We start from the raw sequence: 27,917 nt of genomic DNA on the forward strand, positions 1-27,917 counted from the left end.
TCTGCAGTCCTGCCACATACAGTCGTGAATGATGGTGGGCAATTCAACAACTCACTGGAGAAGGAGGTTCCACAAATGTTCCCATCCTCAATGATGTGGCAGCCTAGCACATCAGTGCAAAAAATAAAGTTAAAGCATTTGCAACAATCTTCAGCCATAAGTGATATGTGCTTGATCCATCCCGGTCTCTTCCGGGTGTCCCCAACATCATAGCTGTCAGTCTTCAGCCAATTAAAAAAAAAATTTTTTTTAATTCTCCTTTTTCACATTTTCTCCCACATTTACATCCATCAACAATAAACAATAGTCAGCAAGATATGTCAGACCCCATAATAACAACGATCCCATCTGCCCACCAACCCCCAAACCTCAGCCCACATGTTTACATAAACAAATGACAAAAAGGAATCAGGGATTACCCATAGTCACGCTTAATCTACACAGCCCCCCTCCCCCCCACCTCATCCCCCCACCCACCCCCCCCCAACTAATGTTCGATGTTATCCAGTTCTTGAAAGTGCATAATAAATAGTGCCCGTGACTTGTAAAACCCCTCCGAGCTTCCCCTCAGTTCGAACTTAACCTTCTCAAGGGTCAAGTATTCCAACAGGTCCCCCCCGCCACGCCAGGGCACTGGGTGGAGAGGCTGCTCTCCATCCCAGCAGGATCTGCCTTCGGGCGATCAACGAGGCTAAGGCTATGATATATGCCTCCGCTCCCGTTTCCAACCCTGGCTGGTCCGACACCCCGAATATGGCCTCCTGGGGACCCGGGTCCAGTTTCACACGCACTACCTTGGAAATTACCCTAAACACCTCCTTCCAGTACTCCCCTAGCTTTGGACAGGACCAAAACATATGAACGTGATTCGCGCGCCCCCCCCCCGCAACGCTCACTCACATCCTCTACTCCTTCAAAAAATCGGCTCATCCTCGCCCTCGTGAGGTGCGCTCTATATACCACCTTCAGCACATGAGGTGGAGGCATTCACTCTCCGGAGCACCTCACACCAGACCCCCTCCTCTATAACCTCTCCCAGCTCTTCCTCCCACTTTGCTTTGACCCCTTCCAGTGGTGCCTTATCCTCTTCCAGAATAGCTCCGTACACCACTGACACTGCCCCCTTCTCCAGTCCCCTTGTCGTCAACACCTCCTCCAGCAATGTGGAGGCCGGTTCCTCTGGGAAGCTTTGTATCTCCTTCCTGGCAAAATCCCGAACCTGCATGTACCTAAACACTTCTCCCTGCTCTAGCCCATACTTCGCTTCCAGCTCCCTCAATCCTGCAAACCGACCCCGAAGAAACAAATCTTTTAGCGTCTTAATCCCCTTTTCTTCCCATTTCCGAAAACTTCCATCCCACCTCCCTGGCTCAAATCTGTGGTTCCCCCGAATCGGCATTTCCCTTGACCCTAAACCCAACCCGAAGCGTTGGCGAAACTGCCTCCAGATTTTCAATGAAGCTATTATTACCGGACTCCCTGACTATTTCCCCGGAGCTATCGGGAGCGGCGCTGTTGCAAGTGCCTTCAGCCCCGACCCCCTGCACAAACTCTCCTCCATTCTGACCCACTGAGAATCCACCCCTCTAACCCAGCTCCGCACTTTCTCCACATTCGCCGCCCAGTAGTAGTACAACAAGTTCGGGAGACCCAAACTCCCTGCCTTCCCCTCTGTAGCAGCATCTTTAGTCTTCAGCTAATTTGATTCACTCCATGTGATGTCAGGAAACGGCTGAAGTCACTGGGTACTGCAAAGGCAATGGGCCCTGACAATATTGAGCAATAGTACTGAAGACGAGCTCCAGAACTTGCCATGTCTCTAACCAAGCTGTTTCAGTACAGCTACAACGCTGGCATCTATCTACCCAGCAATGTGGAAAATTGCCCAGATACATCCTGTACACAAAAAGCAGGACAAATCAAATCCAGCTAATTGCTGCCTCTCAGTTTACTCTCTATCATCAGTAAAGTGATCATCAACACTGCTATCAACTGGAATTGAGCAAAAACCTGCTGATTGACGCTCAATTTGGATTCCACCAGGGCCACTCCACTCCTGACCTCATTGCAGCCTTGGTCCAAGTGTGGACAGAAGAGCTGAATTCAAGAGGTGGCATGAGAATGATTGTCCATGATGTTAAGGAAGCAGCTGATCAAGTGTGGCATCAAGGAGCCCGAGGAAAACTGGAGTCAATGGGAAATTGGGGGAAACTCTCCGCTGGTCGGAATCATATCTTGCGCAAAGGAAGATGGTAGTGCTTGTTGGAGGCCAATCATCTCAGTTTCTGGACATCACAGCAGGAGTTCCTCAGGATAGTATCCAAGGCCCAACCATCTCCAGCTGCTTCATCAATAAGGGCAGAAGTGGGGTTGTTTGCGAATGACTGCACAAAGTTCAGCACCTTCTTGATTTCTCAGATACTGAAGCAGTCCATGTCCAAATATAGCAAGATCTGGACAATATCCAGGCTGAGCCTGACAAGTAATAGATAACATTTATGCCACTCAAGTGCCAGGCAATGACCATCCCACAAAACAGAATTTAATCATCAACCTTTGATATTCAATGGTATTACTATCACTGAATCCCCCATTATCAACATACTAGAGTTATCATTGACCAGAAATTAAACTGGACTAGCCATATAAATACTGTGGTTACAATAGTAGGTCAGAGACTCAGAATCCTGCGGTGAATACCTCACTCCCCGACTCCCCAAAGCCTGTTCACCATCTACAAGGCACAAGTCAGGAGTGTGATGGAATACTCGCCACTTGCCTGGATGAGTGTCGCTTCATATTCAAGACACTTGGCACCATACAGGCAAAAGTAGCCCTCTTAATTGGCAACCCTTCCACAAACATTAAATCTCTCCACCACCGACTCACACACAGGAATTCACCAATGCTCCATAGACAGCATTTTCCAAACACATGGCCACTACAATCTAGGAGAAGAAGCCCACGAGACACATGGAAACACCATCACCTATACATTCCCCTCCAAGCCACTCACCATCCTGATTTGCAAATATAGCATCGTTCCTTCACTGTCACTGGGTCAAAATCCTGGAACTCCCTCCCTGACAGCAATGTGAGTGTACCTACACTACGTGGATTGCAGTGGTTCAAGAAGGTAGCTCACGACCACTTTCTCAATGGCAATTGGATATGGGCAATAATCCCACATCCCATAAATGATTTTTTAAAAACCATCTTTGATACAGAGCACTGCATTGGACATCAGTGGCTTTGACCTCTCAGGCACTGCGACTATGTGTGGGAAGTGCGCCCTCTGTAGTTGCAGCATCACCAAATGCAGCCAACTGGAATACTTCCAACCAGAATTAGCAACATTACTACAACTGGAAGTTGAAAAGTTGCACCGGTGCCACAGATGTTTATGGGCTGATTACAGCAAGTTTTACCCCCATGTCTTAAGTTGGCGTCCCCAGAAATGGGTACAAAAAAGGGGGAAATATTGAATTTCAGCACCTTGATGAGCACAAACTTAAAACTTATCTGGTTTTCCTAAACCATGGATGACATTGGCTGAACCATCAAGGCACATTTCTGAAAACAATACTTTGAGGATCAGTTACCAGCTTCAAAAGGGGTCCCGAGTGACAAATCCAAAAACTAATTTCAGCCTGTTGGGTTGCCAAACTGATGTGACAAAATAACCACTTGTAATGTGCCATCAAGATAAAGCAAACTAAGACGCTAAGTTGGTATGCCGATAGAATGTGGGAAATATTATGGAGGGACTTAGTGCAAAAGTTGGTATGCACCGATGATGGACTGAAGGTGTGCAAGTGGATGTGTATTTGTAGAAATAGTGAATAAGTAAGTGAGAGAAAACAATGTGCACTAATTGAAGGTGCAAGTGCCCATGATAAAAAACATTCTATTTCTATTGACTCCATTCTTAAGTAACAAAGACGAAACGTGTACCTTTGCAAATATCAAGATCTCCCAAAGTACTTTACAGCCAATTAAGTTTTTCTTCAATATCCTAACCCAAACAAAAGTGTTATTGTGCACTTACGCTCATCCTCTGCCACATCTTCATCTGCTACCTCTGCTTCCTCCGAAGCCTTTGCCTTGTAGTACGTTGCTCGTAAAATGGTCGGCCTTTGGGAATGCTTGTGCCTGTGGTACCTCTCAAACTGTTTCTCCTTCATGTGCGACAATGCAAGTGGTTTGGTATCTTTATTACCACTTCTTTTCTGGCTGAGCTCTTTGTCGAACATTTCAGCTAACAAACGGATGTGTCTCTCCTTTAAACAAACCAGAATTGGAGGCCATTAGTTGGAAGAAATATTCAAGAGCTCACAGAGGATCCCAGGGGTTAACAAATCAGACTCCAGCTTTAAAGACCACAAAAAAACATTGAAAAGTTAAAGCACAGAAGGAGGCCATTCGGCCCATCTTGCCCATGCCAGCCCGAGGACGCCCAGGTGCCCTTTCTAATCCCACCTTCCTGCACTCGGTCCATAGCCCTGTATCTTACAGCACTTAAGATGTTGATTCAAGTACTTTTTAAAAGAGTTTAGGGTCTCTGCCTCCACAACCAATTCGAGCAGCGAATTCCAGACTACCCTCTGCGTAAAAACGTTCTTCCTCACGTCCCCTCTACACCTTCTGCCGCTTATCTTGAATCTATGTCCCATGATTCACTGCCAAGGGAAACAATTTTAACCTGTCAAATCTATCTCTTCCCTCATAATTTTGTACACCTCAATTAAATCACCAGATGTCGCAGATGACACATCGCCTCGCCCATCAAAAGCAACCCAAATTCCAACTACAATTTCTTTCTGCTTGCCAACAACTCCAGCGTTGGGATAAGCGAATATTGGCGATCCGCCACCAGGATGGCATCCACCAACCTCTGCCTCTCCACCCTTTCATTTTTAACACAATATTTCTCCCTTACAAACAATAACCCCACCCCCCCGTAACAAAAAGAAAAAGAAATGAGAAATCGCGCGGAGCAAGATACATACATGGCAAAATAGTATATTTACATAGCTTTGTACACTGGCTCTCTCCCGTACATGCCAGTTTCCCCGACTCTTCATGTTATCTCTTGCTCATCGACCCCCCCCCCCCCAGGCAGCTCCCCCTCCCCCGCCCCTGGGCTGCTGCTGCTGACCGACCTTCCTCTAACACTCCGCGAGATAATCTAGGAACGGTTGCCACCGCCTGTAGAACCCCTGCGCAGACCCTCTCAAGATGAACTTAATCCTCTCCAACTTTATGAACCCAGCCATATCGTGTATCCAAGCCTCCACGCTGGGGGGCTTCGCCTCCTTCCACATTAGCAAGATCCTTCGCCGGGCTACTAGGGACGCAAAGGCCAGAATACCGGCCTCTTTCGCCTCCTGCACTCTCGGTTCGTCCACTACTCTGAATATTGCTAGCCCCCAGCTTGGCTTGACCCAGACTTTCACCACCTGAGATATTGGTGCATTAACATTGACCACCGGAGTACCTGCCAATGAACAACTGACCATTACATACCTCCCATTCAGATCTATCAGAATTTTAGCCGCCAGAAAAGATACTTTCTTATTAATCAAAATTGCAATGCCCCGGGCCCTACTGTCAAATCACAAATGAAATACTTGCCCCAAACCAGCCCTTCTATAATCTTGTCTGATCTTTAATCCTCAAATGGGTCTCCTGCAACAGCACCACATCAGCCTTCAAACTCCTAAGGTGTACAAACACTCTAGATCTTTTTACCGGACCGTTTAGCCCCCTCGCATTCCACGTGACCAGCCAAATAGGGGGTCATCTACCCACCCCGACCGAGAGTCAGCCATTCCCACTCTGTGGGGCAGTTCAGCAACTATTCAAAGAGAGCCGACACGCCCACCCAAGATGGCTGCCAAATCTCCCATCAAAACAGAACAACGAACGGTTTACAGCCACCATCCGAGAACAACCCCTCACCCCCGCCTCTCATCAATACCACACCCAATAACCCAGCAAACAACAACGAGAGAAAGTCTCCCATCCTCCCAAACCTAAAACAAAAACAAAACACCTGAAATCAGACTAATACGTTCCCCCCCCCCCCCCCCCCGCCCCACAGTCTGAGCTGCAGATACCCCGGGGATTCCTCTGCTCCCGTTAACTTACTGTTTAGCTATTGAGTGAGCAAGATGGCCCCTACACAGAGTAAATGGCATAACAACAAAAACCCATAACGCCAACCAGCCCCCAGCCCAAATCCAACTACAGGGAAAAAAGAAAGATACATGAACAACAACACCAATTGTAGAAAACCCACAATATGAATCCAGGTACAAAGCTCCAAAATGCGTAAACAAACACCCCACCAAAACCCCAAAATTCACACTCCCACACATACATCTCCCAACCAATATAATTTACACTTATCACAATCCCAGTCCATGTTTCTATACAACGCGCAATCTCCACCAGAGTTTCAAAGTAGTAATCTTTTGTTTGATAAGTCACTCAGAGGGTAAACCACACCAAATCGAACATTGCTCCGATACAACGCAGCCTTGGCCTTGCTGAATGCTGCACTCCCTTGGCCAACTCCACTCCAACATCTTGATAGATCCTGACAACGTGGCCCTGCAATCTGGAGGCCCGATGATCTTTTACCCACTCCAAAATTCTTTCTTTGTATTGAAAACTGTGAAAGCACACGATGATCGCATGCGCTGGCTCCCCAGTATGGTGTTTCTGCCTGAACAACCTGTGGACCTGATCCAACTCAGGAGGGGACGCCGTTTCCCCTCCCCCACCATCTTCCAAAACAACAGCCACAGAAGCTTTGTCGGACTCGGACTTTCCAAGTCTTCCAGAAACCCAATCTTATTGCATGGTGCAGAGACTTGGGCGATATCAAGAAAGGAGAATCAATGGCTAGATACTAATGACATACAGATGCTGAAGTGGATATGTGCAGAGTCAAGAAAGGACAAAAGTAGCAGCCAGTACATCAGAAGGCCAATGATTACTGTGGGAGCATTGAAGCAAGTAGACAAGAAAAGATTAACAAGGTATGATCATATGGTGCGGAAGGAGAGAGGACATATCGTGAGGCAGGTGATGGAGGTGGGGCTGCCAAAAAGGATGGAGGGGGGGGAAGAACTAATGGAAGGAAGCCGTAGTGAGGGACTTAACAAAGCGAGGTTGGAAGAAGAATGGATGACTGACAGGAGGAGCTGGAGAAGAGTGATTCACCCGAATTATGATGACCCCAAGTAAAATGGGAGATGTTGAAAGCAGAAGTAGGTATGGCAGCCTCGTGGTTCTCAGATCAAATCTCACCAGGGCAAAATGAAAATTGAATTCCGTGAGCCTGGTTCTTTGCAGTAGCAAAAATGAAAGCTGCTGTTTTATTATAACGCACAAGTAGCTCACTAATATCTTTCAGGAAGCGGAAATTGTAACTTCGACCTGATCTCAAATGCACAGGACTCTCGTCCCATACTTTGTAGTTGAGCCCATGAAGTTTGCTCAGCCCATTGTGGCGATTTAGGAAATTGGGCAACCAATAACTGAGTTATTGAGAAGGAGAATAAATGGGAGGATTGGTTGTTTTTGCCTTGAAATGTAAAAAGCAAATGGAAGTACACTCAACCTTTTCAACAATTTACTTTAGTGGTACGAGGGCCATTTTTCACATTATGCATGCAAGCCAGAAATGAGGCTTTACCTACTTTTGTTTGGACACCACGAGAATATCCACCTGCATATTCTTCTTTTACACTTCAAGGGCGCGATTCTCCCAAAGTATTTCTAAATGAAATTGTGGCAGGTTTTTCAGGGAGTTTCCCCGCTGGCTGTGCCAGCGAGTTCCCCACTGGTATTCAATGTCACTTAATCACTTTTTTGGGGTCCTGGGGAGTTTCTCACCGGTTTGGCCCAAATTTAGAAGGAGGGATTCTCCGGCCGCGCCCGCCCTCGGCCAATGGACTTTTCCACTGTCCGCGTCCTGCCTGTGGCGTTCTTGCGCCGGGCGGGGCAGAAGAATCCAGCCCTAAGGATTTTTTTTAGCACTGGGGAGCTGAACTCACGATGTAATTCTCCAGAAACGTTTTGAAGTGTGGCAGCGAACAGGAATTGTCGCGAGCTTCCCGGTGCTTGACCCAGTGAGGCTAGCAACGCAATTCAACGTTAATTGGCCCACTTAACAAGGCCTCATGGGCTTCTCGTTGCAAATGAAACCTCGCCAGCTGATTCACCGGCACTACGCTCGCCAGCCCCTCGCTAATAAGGTCGAGCAGCACTTAAGCTGCACTTGCTCAGCCAACTGAGCCAGCACGCAATAATTGTGCCGAGGAAACCTGCCCTAACATTCGGGGTACTGACATGGGGAGGCTCCTAGACGAGGTGGAGGCCAGGTGGGATGTCCTGTTTCACCGAGGATCCCGCCTGGGATGAGATAGTGGCAGCTGTTTGCTCGGGGAGTGTGACCAGGAGGAATGGCTTCCAGTGCCATAAGAAGGTCAAAGACCCTCAAGAGTATGGAAAGTCAAAGAGATCTAGGAGTACAGGTCCACAGGTCATTGAAAGGGGCAACACAGGTGGAGAAGGTAGTCAAGAAGGCATACGGCATGCTTGCCTTCATTGGCCGGGGCATTGAGTATAAGAATTGGCAAGTCATGTTGCAGCTGTATAGAACCTTAGTTAGGCCACACTTGGAGTATAGTGTTCAATTCTGGTCGCCACACTACCAGAAGGATGTGGAGGCTTTAGAGAGGGTGCAGAAGAGATTTACCAGAATGTTGCCTGGTATGGAGGGCATAAGCTATGAGGAGCGATTGAATAAACGCGGTTTGTTTTCACTGGAACGAAGGAGGTTGAGGGGCGACCTGATAGAGGTATACAAAATTATGAGGGGCATAGACAGAGTGGATAGTCAGAGGCTTTTCCCCAGGGTAGAGGGGTCAATTACTAGGGGGCATAGGTTTAAGGTGAGAGGGGCAGGGTTTAGAGTAGATGTACGAGGCAAGTTTTTTACGCAGAGGGTAGTGGGTACCTGGAACTCGCTACCGGAGGAGGTAGTGGAAGCAGGGACGATAGGGACATTTAAGGGGCATCTTGACAAATATATGAATAGGATGGGAATAGAAGGATACGGACCCAGGAAGTGTAGAAGATTGTAGTTTAGTCGGGCAGTATGGTCGGCACGGGCTTGGAGGGCCGAAGGGCCTGTTCCTGTGCTGTACATTTCTTTGTTCTTAAGGTCAATGACCTACACCGGGCAGCATGAGTGAGTAGACACCCCCCAACTCCCGATGTGACCCCCAATCCTTCCACCACCCTCTCCTCCTTCAACCCCCCCCCAATGCTCCCTTCACATCCTCCCTACCACCCCCCCCCCACCCCCCCACCCCCACCACTGTGAACCACGCGTGTGGCTAACGACGCCCTCTCTGTGTCTCCTCAGGGAAAGCTCTCCCACAATTGGCGGGAGAGGGCTCAGACTAGCGGCGTGGTGCCAGATTTAAGAATCCTCACCTCCTTCGCGGTGACTGGGGTGGCCAAGGACAGTTCCGTCACCCACGCGAATGCTGGTGGACGCCGCAGAGGTGAGGAACCACTGGGCTCCACACGGAGGACCTGTCAGACGTGAGTAGAGATTGCCTTACTGACTGACCCATCCCTCCCACTGACCACATGTCCGTTCTCCCGCAGGCTGCACCCTCTCCTGACTCCGAGGAGAACACCTCGGAGGAGAGCTCCGAAGATGCAACCTTACAGTCATGGCACAGCTGTCATCCGCACCCTACACCAGCTCAGATACACACACTTCGGTGGGACATATTAGTGGACAGGCTTCGGGGGCACAATTTGGTGAGCACCACACTGCATATGTTGCACATCAGGTGGAGGCACGAACCTCCAGGTGAAACAGCAGTCGGAGGGCTGCTGGATCCCAGGGGGAGATGTCAGTGTCACTCCAGCTGATCCATAGCCGATTACATAGATACATAGAAGATAGGAGGAGGCCATGGCAGATAACTAAGATAATTCCAAATCAACTCAATCTCTCCTCATATTACAGTCCCGCCATCCCTGGAATCAGTCTGGTAAAGCTTCGCTGAACTCCCTTGAGAGCAAGAAGATCCTTCCTCAAAAAAGGAGAGCAAAGCTGCACACAAATTCTCGGTGTGGCCTCACCAAGGCCCTGTATAATTGTAGCAACAGATCCCTGCTTCTGTACTCAACCTCTCACAATGAAGTTCAACATATCATTAGCCTTCTTTACCGCCTGTTGCACCTGCATGCTTACCTTCAGCGACAGGTGCGATTGGAGGAGTTCCAGAGGATATGGGCACAGGAGATGGTGCTGGCCAGATGAGGTTCTGCGGAACATGCGCCACACTCATATGGGAATGGCCAAGGCGCTGCGGAGCTTGTCCCAGTCGCAGGTGGGCATTGCCGAGGCGCTGCAGAGCATGGCCCAGTTAGTGAGCAGCATCGCCGAGGGCATCGACCCAATGGTACAGACCATGGGGAACTGCCAGGGCTGGCAGGGCCAGATGAAGCAGGGGCAGCCGGGATCAATCTAACTGCCTCTCTGTCCCAAGGGCCCTACAGGCACTGACCGGGAGGGGGGGTGCTGAGTGCCAATCTGGACCTGTCCCATAGAGTGGCGGCAGTGGCCACCAGCTCCCCCGAGTTCCACCCCTCTGATGAGGCTGCGTCTTGAGGTCAGCACGCATAAACAGGGCATAAAGGCTGTGCATAAGCCACCAACAAGTGAGCCGGGGCCCTCCGGCCCCAAAGGATGCCCACCGGGGGCATCAAAGACCAGGGGACGAGGTAATAAGCTGGTTACTTCCACCTCAGATGTGCATTCTGGGGAAACACCTGGATGTAGTGTTAGAGCTAGGAGGGCCAAGCACGCTGAGGATCACTGAGGGCAGAGGGGTTGGGGGATAGGTAGGGGGTGGGGTGGGAATTGGGGGGTGGGGGGGGGCACCATTGGGGTTGGGGTATTGTACATCACATTAAGTACCTTTTTGCACAACCAGTATGATGCCTCTGTCACTTTCGTTGGGCTGACCTCCGAACCCTTGGCCAATCTCTCCAGGCACCCCTCCATGTGGCGCTCACCCACCCTCCGGTTGTGGACATGTCCCTGGAGCTGTGTCCTATCCCCTGGGTGTTTGGATGTTGGCTGCTGTGTGTGTGGTGTGCCTCTCGCAGTGTCCATGCATCAAGGTGTGACTGGGATGCTAGGCAATGACTCCCACATGCTTACATGGCCCGCCCACCCATGGGAATTATCTTGGGTTGTAAGAAGTTCTCATTTAACCACAAATGGCAATTCCCTATTCGCAATAGCCTTCAGCCGCACAGCCAGAGGCCTCAGCAGTCGGTAGGGGTTATGGGTGGTCGTTGGGGCAGATGGGCAGGGACAAGGGTTGCCCCTGGAACGGGTACACATAATCCAGGGGCTGGCACAGTGGTGCTGCGAGGGGTTGCCACTGGTTGATCCCACCTCCAGCCCCTCCCCAACCCTCCCATGGTGGCCCATCCCTGCGGAAGGTCCCCCATGCCAAGCCAAAGGTCCCACCTCCCCCCCCCCCAATGAGCACTGGTGGCAAGCCCAGCGCCCCCCGGTCCCTTTGCCTGTGAGCAAAGACGGCTACTCACCTCGGCTCCCCACAGAGGCCCTTCCGCCAGGTTCACGTTTTTCAAATCAGCGGCAGCATGACCGCTTGCTGGGAGGCTGCTGAATCACAGGAGGCTATTGGATATGGGGTGGCTCTGGTTAATTGTATGGAAATTGAGCTTAAGTGGTGATAGTCGGTTTCTCGCCACGCTCAGCGAGATCCCGATTTTGCCTACGGGAGCGGGCCGGTTGCATCACAAACTGTTTGGCGCCAGGCGCAGATCTCGTTTTTGGTGTCTCTCCCGCAATTCACCGACCTCATTTCGCTTGAGCAAGAGTGCAACAACGCTGGAGAATCGTGCCCTCAGAGATCAGGCCGCCAATTTGAAAGGGTGCCCTGATCTCTAGTGAGCTTGTGGGTCCCCTACATCCCTCACCCATGGGAAGTGTCACCCCCACACACATGTGGGGGCACCCCGCTATGGGCTCCCTGGGGTTCCCCCCTCATCAGGCCCCTCCAGGTCCCCTTACAGCACCCCAACCCTTCCAGGACCCCTGCCCATCACCCCCCAACTTCATAGAGGCCCCTACTTACCTGCCCTGCACCCTCCCACCCTTCAAATCCCTCCTCCACCCTCATTTCATGGGCATGGCCCCTGACCCTTTGCAGTGCCATCCTGGCACTCATGCACCCTTGCAATGCCACCGTAGCACTCATGCGGTGCTCCTTCCAGTTTGGTGCTCACGTTCCAGGGGAGGGCCAGGTTGCGACCCTGCACTTACCCTGACCACCCAGGGTTCTCCGATGGCCTGGGAGATTCCCCTGTGTACCGTTCTGCTTGGTCCACGTTTGTGTGGATCAGCACTGACCGCCACTCTGCTGCAGCCTCCCTGGGGAGGCTGGAGAATTGAGGGAGGATGGTGTATCACAGGCAGGTAGGTCGTAAGTAGGTCCACGCCCAACTTCCAGGAGCGTCATTCGGTCCCATCCATTTTGGATGGAGTTCCGACTCTGACATCTCGCGGGACTCGGATGAATCTCGAGAGACGCGGAGCCTGTTGGGAAGGATCACCCGGGATTCTCCAGCCGTGTTGTACTCTCCCTTGAGCGCTACGCAGCAAGAGAATCACGGCCCAAGAGTAAGTTTAAGCTGCAATATATTTTGCCCCTTCCATTATCCAAGAAAATTCCTGGCTGTTCTTATGGCCATAAAGGACCCGGGGGTCGGCTAATAGCTTCCCCCATGGGCTTCATGGAATATGAGCTCCCCTATTGAGCGGACGGAGGCTCACCCAATGGGAGATGCATGGCGGCAATTTAAAACCCGCAGTTCAGACCCGGACCGGCACCCCAAGGTTCCCCGGGCTGGGATGCAAGTTTTGTACACTGCTGCAGCGACCCTTTTTGCTGTCTTAACAAAGGGAGTTATTGTCAGAAGACTGGCCTTGGCAAAGTTATTACACCAGCCTCCTTCACTCCTTCTTGTTGTTTTTCAAAATATCCTTTTACATTCCCAAGTATGTCGCCATTACTGGAACCATATAATTTAACAGAACAGAGACTTTGGGCTGAATTATCACTTTGGGGGCAGGAAACAGGAACTGAGTCATTTTCCTAACCCTGCACTCATTCCCAGGAGGGAAACACGCCACTCTTTGGGTTTGACCTGGCTCAACCTTAATTGGCATGGAGGCAGTTTCCCTGTCCAATTAAAGGCAGTGGTCAGGCTTTTGAATTTGGAAAACCTATAGCTTGACAGGAGCAGCAGTCTGCAGTGACTGAGAGGATGCTTCACCAAGGTGTCCTCGCAAACACTTTAAAAAAACCAAGTAGAAAACAGAAAAAGCAGCCAGGTTACCAGTGTGGGATGGGGTAGGTTGGGGAATTCCCGCTCCAGGGCCGCCTTTGGCTACACCTGCACCCAGGGAGGCAGAGGGAGCTCACCGACCTGCCTGGTATGCTGGCACCCCAGCCTGCTGCAAGATGCCTGCTTCCAGGGGGGTTGTCCCCCATTGTGGGGGAAATTGGAGGCCAGCTGGAAAATCCCAGACAGCCTCCTTCCAGTGCCCTTAACAAGGCTCGTAACAAACCTAATCGACTGCCCACCTCATGGGATAGATAGTCATATCCGGCCCCCAAAATATCCTCGGCCAAACCGGTTAGGGTCGGGACACCAACATGCCGGCCCACAAGGTATTTCGGGCCCCATCTACCTCCATTTCTCACATTGATGAAGCCCAACATTTCTGCCCTCAATGTTTGACCTGTCAAGTTCAGTATTAAAGACTCCGCTCTTTTCCCTCTAGGATCCAGTTTAAAACAGCTCGGATTGATTAGATCTGTTGGCCAGTTGTTAAGGGTCCTTCCTAAGCTGAAATGAATTTGAGCAGTCTCAGTTCTGTTCTGAGTGGGCATTGAGCCCACAGCACAAAGCTCTGCCTAATTTGGCACAAGTGAAATATCGTGCTCAGGAACTCAGGAAATGGAAAACTGGCAGTCACTGAAGCTGCAGGAGGTGCTTTTCCAGAGGCTGAGGCACATTGTTGAGGCAGCTTTATTCTTGCATGGACTATAGGTGACTGGAGCACCCTTGACTTTGGAAATTAGAGTTAGATCTGCAGGACGCTCACACCAGTTTCTTAGTTCCCTATATTTACACTGGTAAACCCAGCTCGCCAATCCTTGCAGCTCTATCATAGACCGTGAAACATTTTGTCCCCAACGTAGTAGAATGGATTGAGGCATTTAAAACATGGAGAAGCAGCACATCGGCATTGTCATCTCAGCTTAACAAACCTGAACATAAACCCGCCTTCGGGATTTTTGGTGGTATCGTGTGTAGATGCTTGGTGAGCACAAAAACCCGCAATAAAATGTCACGGTTTTTAACGCTGGAGACTTTCACCAATACATTCATGACTCAGAGGGCAGACCTATCATCCGGAGTGGAGAGGCAGGGAAAGCATTTGTCAACAATACCCGCTTCTAAAACTTGGGACAGGATCAAATTATTTAGTCATTGGTGCTTTTCTGTTTCACTGTCTTCTTGGATCACTTTCTGCTACAGCTGCTTTTCAAACTGATGGATGAAATATAAATGGGACCCAGATGTCTCAGTGATATTGTTTGTCTCCTTAGCTTGGTCTCCTACCTCGGACTGGGTGTAGGTGGCCGCAGCATCTCTCTGCAGGAAGTTTGTGCTCATGTCAATCATTTCTTCCTTCAGGCTTCTGCGAGGATCCGTGCAGTTTTCCTTCTTCTCCATCTTACTCTGAACCTTGTTGGAATTGCCAGTGATGGGCCTATCCTCTGTGGAAGTATTTATGGTATACGCCTGGGGAGAAAGGGAGATCAGTTAATCACCCTGCTCTGTCTTCCTCGTTTCTCTGTTCTTTTTTTGGTTGACCCTTGCACACAGCATCAACTACTTGTGGCTTTAAAGCACCCTTGTCGTCAAAATATAACCAAAGATACAATAACAATAATGATTACCAGGCACATTTGAACCAGTTGGGTATTTACGCAAATATAATAGCTTTTGTCATTTTCTTTCCCTGCTGCTTGCTTTTAAGAATGCAGTTGAATACAGTTTACAACTTGGCAGGGTGTGACTTGAGTTTCTGATCTCTGAATTTTCAGTCTTGGATTATAACCACTAAACTACCATACCTCAGTTGCTGCACATTTATTCTTGGACCACAAATGGCTATGCCAGTTACAGTATCGCAAAGGTGTTAGGTAGTTGACTCATTAAATCTTAAGATTTAAAAGTAGTTTTGTGGACCCACTCCAGCACCACCTTTAAAACTGTAGTGCTGCAGGAAAGAATTTATTGCTTCATCAAGAATTTCATTGGCAATTGGTTTGTTGAGCTTAGAGAGTGCACATGCCTTGATAGTCTGAAGGCGTGTGATGAACATTGGCTGTCCACTCCAAACTATTGTTAAAGATGCTCATGATATCCTGTGGGTTTACCAAGACCTGAGCGCGGAGGTGGGCAGGAGGAGAGCAGGCTTCAATCATATCAGGGCAATCCTTTTCAAGAAAAAGGTAAAGTTTGGACTGTTATACCCAGCTCGTCTCTAGGTCACGCATGAGGATCAGCACTTCTACTTTGAGTCGCCTGAGGACACGTTCGCCTTTGCGAGAAAGAAAGGGCTGACAAAGGACTGAGAGCATTTGAACTTGGCTGCAACATTCGTGTTTCTGTTTTCTCTGTTTTGTTTCTCTGTTTTTGTAAAAAGTTTCTTGTTTTACTTGGAACCAGCAGTAGAGCTGAGTGAGCTTAGGTTTTTATTTGCATTGTTGGGGGATGGTGGTGTGCTAGTTTTGATCTTGGTGTTTTTCTGTTGGGCAATTGTGTGGGGATTGTTTAATGTTGGAGTTTGTTTGCATGAGCGGAGGGGAGGGTGAGGAGGGAACAATAGGTGGGAGACTATCTGGCGCCGGGGATGGGGACCACCAAGCTAGCTGGGTGAGCTAGCTCTCGGAAGCACAGTGGGGGTGTGTGCATATGTTTGGTTTAGGAAATGGATTGGGTTCCAGGGTGTTGTTGCTAGGGGGTGGAGGGGGTTGAATGTTCTGCCGGCGAGGGAGGGACTTGGGCTGAGGGACAGAGAAGAGGTCGGGGGCTGCCTGGGGATGGACCGGTGGAGGCGCAGACCACGGGTTGGTGGCGGGCCTAAAAAAGGGGATGACTGATCGGCGGAGGGGGGGGCAATGAGCCCCCCAACTAGACTGATCACCTGGAATGTTCGAGGGCCACAGGCCGCTCCCCCCCAGCGATCCCGTGCTGTTCCCTCCGGCAGCGACCAGGTGTGGACGGTGCCGGTGGGAACCCATCGTGTTGGGCAGGCAGCTTGGCCCATTCGGGCCGGAGAATCGCCGCTCGCCCATTACCAACGGCAAGCGGCGATTCTCCCAGCGGCCAGCCGTGATTCGCGCCGCGCCGGTTTGGGTGGGGTGGGAGAATCGCGTCCGGGCAGCGCGACGGAACTCGCGCGGCGCCCGTGCCATTCTCCCACCCGGTGTGTGGGGGGGGGGGAGAATTCCGCCCCTTATCTTTTGGATTCAGGGGCGAAATTCTCCGGTATCGGCACGATGTCCGCCGACTGGCGCCCAAAACGGCGCAAATCAGTCAGGCATCGCGCCGCCCCAAAGGTACGGAATGCTCCGCATCTTTGGGGGCTGAGCCCCAACCTTGAGGGGCTAGGCCCGTGGCAGACGAATTTCCGCCCCGCCAGCTGGCGGAAAAGGCCTTTGGCGCCCTGCCAGCTGGCGCGGAAATGATATCTCCGGGCGGCGCATGGCGGGAGCGTTAGCGGCCGCTGACGGCATTCCCGCGCATGCGCAGTGGAGGGAGTCTCTTCTGCCTCCGCCATGGTGAAGACCGTGGTGAAGGCGGAAGGGAAAGAGTGCCCCCACGGCACAGGCCTGCCCGCGGATCGGTGGGCCCCGATCGCGGGCCAGGCCACCGTGGGGGCACCCCCCGGGGCCAGATCACCCCGCACCGCCTTGTCCCGCCGGTAAGGTAGGTGGTTTAATCTACGCCGGCGGGACAGGCATTTTAGCTGTGGGACTTTGGCCCATCCGGGCCGGAGAATCGCGGGGGGGGGGGGGCGCCAACTGGCGCATTTCCCGCCCCCACCGAATCTCCGGTGCCGGAGAATTCGGCACCCGGCGGGGGCGGGATACACTCCAGCCCCCGGCGATTCTCCGACCCGGAGGGGGATCGGAGAATCCCGCCCCAGATTCCAGCACCCGCAGTAATTTGCTTTTATCCAGTATGATATGTCATGTGCACTCCTATAACAATGCTATGTACAATGATACACCGTTGATGCATGTAACAGTGTGTTATTAGTTTCATTTCTCTTGTATAGTTTGTAGAATTATGCATTATGATGCTGCTTCTAATGCTGATGTTTATGATACAATTCAGCACTTTTCCATAGCATTGCACTTAGGGATCTGACACTAAATATTGTCTCCAAGGATTGAAGAAAGGTAATTACAGCAAGGTTGCAGGAGCAACTTAGTCACCATTTTAACATCATAAATTTTAACTTTATTTTGACATTTCACTTTGAGTTTATATTATTTGTTTTAATTAAATAGTAAAGCTAATGGAAATTTAGGAAACAGATCTTCTTTGCCCCTTGCTGTTCAGGTGGATATAGAACATAGAACATACAGTGCAGAAGGACGCCATTCGGCCCATCGAGTCTGCACCGACCCACTTAAGCCCTCACTTCCACCCTATCCCTGTAACCCAATAACCCCAATCTAACCTTTTTGGTCACTAGGGGTAATTTATCATGGCCAATCCACCTAACCAGCACGTCTTTGGACTGTGGGAGGAATCCCACGCAGACATGGGGAGAACGTGCAGACTCCGCACAGACAGTGACCCAGCGGGGAATCGAACCTGGGACCCTGTGAAGCCACAATGCTATCCATTTGTGCTATCGTGCTGCCCAATGTAAGAATGCATGTTGGCACTGTTGGTGAAGATGAGCATCATTTACCATCCCCCTTGTCAAACATTGCAAAAAAAGGAGCATTCATTTCACTGCAGTCCGTAGAATCTTGCAATGCAGAATGCACAAAATGACTTCCATGTTTGTTTTTTTCAAATAAACTTAGAGTACCCAATTATTTTTTCCCAATGAATGGGCAATTTAGCAAGGCCAATCCATCTATTCTGCACATCTTTGGGGTGAGATCCACACAAGTGGGGGTGAGACCCACGCATTTTCCATTTGTGTTGGCATCATAACAATTAAGCAATTTTATGAAATCCTACATAAATAAACATATCGCCCATGTGTTACTGAGTGTAAAAAATACAACAATATGACTAGAGCTGGACGGCTTCTGAATATTTTACACAGACTTTCACGCTGATCCGTTTTAGATCAAAATAATTACTTGTATGCAACATTGCAAAGTGCAATATTCTCTGCAATTCAACCAGATCCCTTTACAAAAACTGGTTCAACAGAGTAGAGGAGAATGTTGAAGCAAGGTTCAAATTGTCATTCAAGAATGTGGTATGGAATTGCGGGTTTTAATTGCTGAAGAAACCATTCAAGGCTGTTGCTGAATTGGGTCACTCAGCGTTCCCTAACAGAGTGGAGAGGTTGCCAGTGGTCAGTCACACAATGGAGGGGGGCAAAAAAACAAGATGTGGTCTGGCAAAGTATCAAACTGTCTTTAGATGTGTGCGCATCATCAGGGAAAGCATTTCTTGTGCTTCTGAGTCACAAATTAAACAACGGTTGATACTTGGACAGCTTGTTTTTTGCTATTGAAGCTTGTACTGTGCTGTGTGGTGAGGTACAGTGAATGACTGAGAGTTCAGATGACTGCTCTTGATGGTTCCATAAAAGTGACAGCTGTAGCTTCTTTGCAGCTCTGTCACCCTTGTCCTTTCCTCCCCTGGTTCAGACAAGTGCCCTGCCCCAGATCACCTCCAGTATCATACTCCAATGAAATGAGATTATGGGCTGGTTTAGCTCAGTGGGCTAGACAGCTGGTTTGTGATGCCGAACAAGGCCAGCAGCATGGGTTCAATTCCCATACTAGCTTACCAGAACAGGCGCTGGAATGTGGTGACTAGTGGCTTTTCACAGTAACTTCATACTTGTGACAATAAAAAGAATGTGAATCTCACTGCCACATAGAGTGTTTGAAGCAAATAGCACATACATTTTTAGGGAAGTTAGAAAATTACATGAGGGAGCAAAAGGTAGGAGGTGATGGTGAGATGATGTACGGTGGGAGGAGGATTGTGTGCAACATAAACACAGACCATTTGGGCCGAATGGCCTTTTCAATGTATTCAGTGTAATTCTAAAGCCAACCATTATGAAGTCTCGAGAGTGGCCTGGATGACTCTCTTCTGATTTCCCTCTGATGGAGACTGTTCTGTGGCATTAGCTTGGGGAAACTCCAGGATCGGAACTTACTACAATGCCCCTCATAATTAAAATTGCTTCTTGGAGATGGCGTCCTGTAAGAGAACGAGCCTAAAGGCACTGGTGACGGCGCCGCTGCAGCTCTCCCCGAAAAGGTATAACACAAACCCAGTGGTGGTGGCAACCTTAAGGATCTGGGGGCAGTGGAGGCGACACAGGGGGGTGACGGGTGCCTCGGTGTGGTCCCCGATCAGGAATAACCACAGGTTTGTCCCAGGAAGGATGGACGGAGGATTCCAGAGCTGGCAACGAGCAGGAATTAGGAAACTGAGAGATCTGTTCATAGACGGGATGTTTGCGAGCCTGGGAGCGCTGGAGGAAAAGTATGAGTTGCCCCCGGGGAATATCTTTAGATATATGCAAGTGAGGGCGTTTACGAGGCAACAGGTGAGGGAATTTCCGCTGCTCCCGACACACGGGATCCAGGATAGAGTGATTTCCGGGGTATGGGTCGGGGAGGGCAAAGTGTCCGAAATATATCAGGAGATGAGAGACGAGGGGGAGGCGCTGGTAGAGGAGCTGAAGGGAAAATGGGAAGAAGAGCTGGGGGAGGAGATTGAGGAGGGGCTGTGGGCTGATGCCCTAAGTAGGGTAAATTCCTCGTCCTCGTGTGCCAGGCTTGGCCTGATACAATTTAAGGTTCTACACAGAGCACATACGACGGGAGCAAGACTGAGCAGGTTCTTCGGAGTGGAGTTGTAAAAGGGAAAAATTCTGTTTGAAAACTTTAATAAAATATATATATTTTTTTTTAAATTGCTTCTCACATTCACTATCCTATTTTCACACATGAAGAGAATTCACATGTACAAGGTGCTGGATGGTTGCCAGCTGAGCAGTTAACCAAGATGTGTCTTACCTCTTCCAATTTTTCAATACGCTTGATGAGTTTGGTTGTAACAGAATGTAACTTTAGGAGGTCTATTCCAAAGAAGGCACCTTCCAACAGTTCCATCACAGAGGAGAGCTGAAAACAAATTAGAAACATCTTGGACAAATGTTGTAATGAGCATGAAACACAAGCTGACATTGCTGCACTTATTGAGGTTCCTTTATCAGATAAGATGTTAAATCAAGGCCCTGTCCACATCGAAGATCCCATGGCATTATTTTGATTTATCCTTCAATCAACACTACAAAATGGAATATTGTCCATTATCACATGGCTGTTTGTGGGAGCTTGCTATGCACAAATTGGCTTCCACATTGCCTACATTATAACAGTGGCCACACTTCAAAAGTACTTCATTGGTTGTAAAGTGCTTTGAGACATCTAGAGGTTGTGAAAGGCACAATGTAAATGCAATTTTTTTCTTTTTAAACAAATCACAGGTCACCTTCACCAAACTGCATTTGTGCATGCATGCCGGAGACGAACTGGTTTTGACTGACCTCTCCCCACAACCCTTCTTAAAGGGCATCTAATGGTGACAGTATTAATTTAATGAGTTTATATATTAACCATGCAACTCAGAATTTTTGTAGTGTAATAATTGTCAAGCACGGTTGTTAACGTTTCACGGGCAGCGGATTGAGTTTATCTCCAACTGGCTGTCTCAAACAACAGATGTGTTTCCGCCAGTTTCCTGCATAGCACAAGCAACAAATGGCTCCTTCACAGCTGCCAGTGCCTTTCCTTGGTTGTCCTGTTAGGAAACACACTTGTGCAGAAAAGATCCGTCAAATCAGATTTTCCTTTGTCCATTTGACAACCCACTTGTGGGTACTGAATGGTATCCTCGCCCCTAAAGCATGTCATGTCACTTGTGGTCCTGTAAACATAGGCACATTCCTGGAGAACCCCTGCAAATACTGACCCACTCCTGCTCAGCCTGACAAATACTTGGGGGGGGGGGGGAGTGCCCTTTGCAAACACTCCTCTGGGTGAGGACTGTCCTACCTTTGCAAAGATGGCATAAGTTAACTGAAACACAGGTGGCACAGTGGGTTAGCACTGCTGCTTCACGGCGCCAAGGACCCGGGTTCAATCCCGTCCCGCGGTCACTATCCACGTGGAATTTGCACATTCTCCCGTGTCTGCGTGCGTCTCACCCCCACAACCCAAAGATGTGCAGGGTAGGTGGATTGGCCACGCTAAATTGCCCCTTAACTGGAAAAAGAAAAATTGGGCACTTTAAATATATTTTAAAACTTTGTCTCTTGGGGGGTAAATTATGAGCAGATTTCTCTGCCTTGCAGCACTAGAACAAGGCATCATCCAATTTGGTATCAAAGCAACGCCTTAAATATAATATGAAATAAGGGGGTGTGGTGCCGCTGTTTGTACAGGCTGGTCATGAAAAATAATGATCTCCATTAAACCCCTGAGTGTCCTACAACATCCAGGATGTTGAGGTATAGTTTAATTGCACTTTCCTATTCAGTTGAAAAAAAATCAGACAACTTCCTTGTCATTTAGCTTGTCACATAAGAACAGGAGGAGGCCATTCTGCCCTTGAGCTTTTTCAGCCATTCAGTTACATCATGGCTGACCTGTATCTTAACTCCATCTACCTTTGTTGACTCCATAACCCTTAATACCCTTGCCTGCCAAAAGTCAATGATCCTCAATTTTTTTTGGAGGAGAGTTGCAGATTTCCACTTATTGTGAAGAAATGTATCCTAATAGAACATAGAGAACATAGAACATTACAGCGCAGTACAGGCCCTTCGGCCCTCGATGTTGCGCTGACCTGTGAAACCATTCTAAAGCCCATCTACACTATTCCCTTATCGTCCATATGTCTATCCAATGACCATTTGAATGCCCTTAGTGTTGGCGAGTCCACTACTGTTGCAGGCAGGGCATTCCACGCCCTTACTACTCTCTGAGTAAAGAACCTACCTCTGACATCTGTCCTATATCTATCTCCCCTCAATTTAAAGCTATGTCCCCTTGTGCTAGACATCACCATCTGAGGAAAAAGGCTCTCACTGTCTACCCTATCCAATCCTCTGATCATCTTGTATGCCACAATTAAGTCGCCTCTTAACCTTCTTCTCTTTAACGAAAACAGCCTCAATAGAACTGTATAAAATGTGGGTTAGGCCACAGCCTAGAGTATTGTGTGTGGTTCTGGAATCTACATTATAGGAGGGATGTGACAGCACTGGAGAGGGTGCAAAGGAGATATACCAGGATGTTGCCCAGGCTGGAGAGTTTTAGCTATGAAAAGAGATTGGATGGACTGGGGTTGTTTTCCTTGCAGCAGAGGAGACTGAGGGGGGACATGATTGTTATGTATAAAATTATGAGGGGCACAGATAGAGTGGACAGGAAGAAACTTTTCCCCTTGGTGGAGGGATCAATAGCCACAGGGCATAGATTTAAGGTAAAGGGCAGGAGGGTTAGAGGGGATGTGAGGATAAACTTTTTTACCCAGAGAGTGGTGGGAGTATGGAACTCACTGCCTGAAAGGATGATGGAGGCAGAGACCCTCATAACATTTAAGATGTATTTAGATGTGCACTTGTGATGCCAAGGCAGAGAAGGCTATGGGCCAAGTGCTGGAAAATGGGATTAGAATATTGAGGTGGTTGTTTATGACTGGCGCAGTTATGATGGGCTGAAGGACCTTTACTGTGCTCTAAACTTCTATGACTCTAATATCATCCCTGAGTGGTCAAAATCCAATGTTAAGGTTCTGCCCCCTAGTTCTGGACTCCCACATCATTCTAAATGAATGACTCAATTATATCACCCTTTAATCTTCAATACTTTCACATGTCATTACAGGAGAGCTAGATTGAAGGACTTTTTTGTGTCTGACATCTATCTTGGATGCTTCTCATATAACTCTCTGACAAGGCTGTTGCAATGAGAGTTAAAAAATAAATAAATTTAGAGTACCCAATTTAGCATAGCCAATCCACCTAACCTGCACATCTTTGGATTGTGTGGGGGTGAAACCCATGCAGACATGGGGAGAATGTGCAAACTCCACAGGGACAGTGACCCAGGGTCGGGATCGAACCCGTGTTCTCAGCGCCGTAGGCAGCAGTGCTAACCACTGTGCCACCATGCCACCTTGCAATGAGAAACTTGATAGGAGCTTTAGCTTTCAGGAGAGCGGTGTTGCACTGGCTCCTGTGCAGCATGTTAAACGAGCTTCATTACTCAAACAATAACATACGTTCTTGGACCTCCATTTAGGAATATCAAGATCCAATTATCTGTGCCTGTACGCACTGTTAATAACACCATTACGAGTTTCCATCTGAAGGTTCATTGGAAAGCTTTTGATGTAACTGATATCCCTATGTTGTCAAGCTCATGATGCAAGACCAACTTCTATTTAGTCAGCTTTGAACGAGGTTGAGTTATTTAGTGGCGTCTCACTAAACACATGAAGAACTGAGTCTCTGCTGTTAATGAAATGAAGGAGGCCAATTAGTTTATATTTACACGTGTGAAATAACTTGCCATTAGCTGCAATCCACTAATGTAGCAGGGGACAGTTCACAGGTCTTGCCTTGGTCTGCAGGATCAAAATGATGGGTCAGTAAGCATTTAGAATTCTAATACGAACAAACTAAACTTGTTTTCATTGAAAAGGATTGCGTGTAGGCGTGATTTGAGATTTTAAAATGCTACCAGAAATGGATAATTTAGCTGCAGACATGTTTTTTAACTTAGACCACGAGCACAGATCTCGAGAGCACAAGCCCAGTATTAAAGAGGATCAGTTAGGACAAAATAGAAGAAATTACTTTTCTTTACATGGTAAAGGATATATGAATCATAGAATCAAAATCATAGAATTTACAGTACAGAAGGAGGCCATTTGGCCCATCGGGTCTGCACCGGCCCTTGTAAAGAGCACACTACCTAAGCCCATACCTCCACCATATCCCCACACCTCAACCCTATCCCCACACTTCAACCCAATCCCCGTAACACCACCTAACATTTTTTGGACACAAAGGGCAATTTATCATGGCCAATCCACCTAACCTGCACATCTTTGGATTGTGGGGGGAAACCGAAACACCCGGAGGAAACCCACGCAAACATGGGGAGAACGTGCAGACTCCGCACAGACAGTGACCCAAGGCGGGAATCGAACTTGGGACCCTGGAGCTGTGAAGCAACTGTGCTAACCACTATGCTACCGTGCTGCCCGGGCACTATGGACACTATTCCTTGAGGAGGTTGTTAATGCTCTGCCAACTAACATCTCTTTAAAAAGTAACTGTGTGAATATCAGATTAGGAATAGGATTGGGTGGCAACGTGGCGCAGTGGCTAGCATTTCTCCCTCATGGCCGAGGACCTAGGTTTGAATCCCGGCTCTGGGTCACTGTCCATTTGGAGTTTGCACATTCTCCCTGTGTCTGTGTGGGTGTCACCCCCACAACCCAAGGATGTGCAGGGTAGGTGGCGTGGCCACGCCAAATTGCCCCTGAATTGGGAAAAAGAATTGGGTATTTTAAATTTAAAAAAATAAGATTGAGGACTAAATGGAAAGTACAGATATGGATAATTGAATGCATGAGGAAATTTTATTACCTGAACAGTTGGAATAATGTAAATATTACAACAAAAATGGGAACTGGTCAACGAAAAATCATAAAGCCTCAATAATATAGAGCTGTGCTTGATTAATTTGGGTGAGAGGAGGAGGAGGAACAGATAAAACTTGGCAGAGCCTTTCCTGGGATTAAAGGGAATGGATGGGGTCCATGATGGAACAGATTATGTACTGTCCATGAAGGGATTGATGTGTGAATTGGCCATTTCAGATTCCGTAATCTCTTAGTAATGAAAATACCTTTTAAAAACACTTGCTTAAATTCCAGGAACATTTTGCTTGCCACAGAATTTTGATGAGTAAAATTGCCAATATTGATCTATTTGCCTTCCCACTATCCCCCCTTCCTCAGTGCTCAACAGTTTGGGTCTGCGTTTTTTGCGTTCTAGTTGTTTATTTTCTATAGGAGTTGCATAATCAATCATCTTAAGGCAAACCCAATCTACCTATTCAGGTGCCATTGCCCTGTTTGAAGAAGAGCAGGAGAATTCTCCTGGTTCTCTGGCCAGCATTCATGCCCCAAGCATAAATCCCTTTGCTGTTCGTGGGGCTTTTCTATGGCAGGCATCTTTATCAACGTAACAACAAGTGTACAATGTGATTCATGGATGTGAAGCGCTTTCTGCTGTTTCTTCTGAGAGGTACATTAAGGTACTTTATAAATCAATTTTTTTTTTCTGTACTCCACCTGGAACCAGTGTATTTGCTGAATAAATCTTTCAGCAGTTATCGGCAAGTAAATGATAGCTACAGTTTCCTCTTTTTGTTCTATTGAAAACTTGGTAAAACTGTTGTTCTTGGCTTTTTTGTGCAGTGAATTACTGTTTCACTCCAAATGGCTGCTAGAACAATAGTTTACTGCCCAGAGACTTTTTTTAAATTGGTGTTCTAGTCTGAATGACCTTGTATTCAATGGTGATCACTTCTTCATTAAGCATCCTGTGCCCACTCTGCAGAGTTACGCCTGGCTTGATTTGCTCTGAAGAAACTGCATGGTCAGCACGCACATTAAAATGTCCTGACACCAGAGAGTGATGCTGTACACGGTCTTCTATCAGGACATATTCGTATTGCCGCAGTTTTAACAAAAAACAATTGCTTTGAAAGGACAAGTTTCCCTTTTGGTGTGTGTGTGTGTGTGTGTGTGTGTGGGGCGGGGGGTGGGGGGGGGGAATTGGAAAATGGTGACAGGTTTTTCAGGGACTTTTGCATTTTAAACGATAAGAATCAGCATCCACTCCAAGATCTGGTGGTTATCAGTGCAGTCTGTCAACTGTCTGTCTTCCTCTGTATCAGTGTTTCATTTTTCATCAGTCACACCAAACACCTTTCCAGGTTCTTTGAACTGATACTTAAGTTAAAGCAGTTGAGAAGCTGCAGGTTGAAACATTCCTAAACTAATCTTCAGGTCAAAAACCCAGAAAACACGCGGAGATAAATGTGATATTCACTTGGTCAGTCTAAGATGGCTTGGACTTAAGGCTGGGTCTCAGAGTGGTAAGAACAGTGTGAAAGCTCACTCCAACATCCAATTCCACACTCTATTCTCCTCCCCATCCTCATGAACTAAAACAAAATGAGGGACAAGAAACAGTTAATCCCAAACTTGTTGCCAGTCAATACCAGTTGATCTTCCAGATTAAATAGCTTTGGACAACCATAGCCTACACCTTTTTTTTGAGAAAGGTAATTTCTGTAAGCCCCTCATCTTGGACTCAGGTACCATGCTGAATAACGTCCAAGATCCAGTCATTTACCCCTTCTGGAAGCCTTGCGTGAAGGTTGAATGCCTTCTGAAAATCAACGCAAGTAGGTTTCTCTTGAGTTTTACAACATTCCATAATCTTGAATGAAGTCACAACCTGCCCTCTACATTTCTTAAGAGAATTGGGTTGCCAACATAAGAAAACAACCATTTCTTCCATCAATGACGTCCTTCATTTGACGACTACTGAAACAAATGCAGCAAGGAAATTCCCCATTGAAAAAAAAATGTCTGGACTCCAACTGAACAGTTCCCAACAAAAAAGAAACGCTCAAGTTGCTGTCACAGCACAAGTGGAAGATTGCAATGCCAGGGAATGAGGCAGCCTTTTAACAATTCCAATAATGCATCTGGCTGAACTTTGTTCTTGTTTCCGGACTCCAGATTGTTTTATTGGAGTTGACAGATGAAGTGTAATTAAGTCATGTTTTTTTGGAGGCCCCTCTCTCACTGATTCCTCAGGAATTGGTACACCATGATGATCTGCTGACAAATTGTGTTTGCTATTTTTTTCCTTTTATTATCCTTTACCTCCAGGCATTCCTCCTCTGAAGAGCATTGATGAAATACGTTGTTAGACAAAATAGCCAATTGTCACTTATCCAAGTCAACATTTCCCTCGTGTTAATGGGCTGCTTGACCACATGGGCATCAGAACACACTCCAGGAGAAATAATCAAGTGGTGAAAAGGAGCAGGAATCCCAACTGAGTTTGTTTCCTTTCCCAATTTAGGAGTGCTCTGACAACTAGCACTCATTATCATTGAGCCTGCAGAGATAGAACATAGAACATTACAGTGCAATACAGGCCCTTCTCCCCTCGATGTTGCGCCTACCTGTAAAACCACTCTAAAGCCTATCTACACTATTCCCTTATCGTCCATATGTCTATCCAATGACCATTTGAATGCCCTTAGTGTTGGCGAGTCCACTACTTTTGCAGGCAGGGCATTCCACGCCCTTACTACTCTCTGAGTAAAGAACCTACCTCTGACATCTGTCCTATATCTATCTCCCCTCAATTT

General features: G+C 48.0%; 1 protein-coding gene across 1 annotated transcript in view; it reads right to left on the reverse strand.

Annotated features, from left to right (window-relative positions):
* Positions 1 to 27,917, reverse strand: part of olfml2ba (olfactomedin-like 2Ba) — a 74,336-nt gene that overhangs the window by 37,179 nt on the left and 9,240 nt on the right. The window contains exons 3-5 of the mRNA XM_072511679.1: positions 20,457 to 20,564; positions 14,770 to 14,952; positions 4,049 to 4,280 (exon numbers count right to left, since the gene is read on the reverse strand). Coding sequence (XP_072367780.1) covers positions 4,049 to 4,280; positions 14,770 to 14,952; positions 20,457 to 20,564 — 523 coding nt within the window. The remainder of the gene's footprint in view (positions 1 to 4,048; positions 4,281 to 14,769; positions 14,953 to 20,456; positions 20,565 to 27,917) is intronic.

The sequence above is a fragment of the Scyliorhinus torazame genome, chromosome 7 (genome assembly GCF_047496885.1).
Source record: "Scyliorhinus torazame isolate Kashiwa2021f chromosome 7, sScyTor2.1, whole genome shotgun sequence".
Taxonomy (NCBI): domain Eukaryota; kingdom Metazoa; phylum Chordata; class Chondrichthyes; order Carcharhiniformes; family Scyliorhinidae; genus Scyliorhinus; species Scyliorhinus torazame.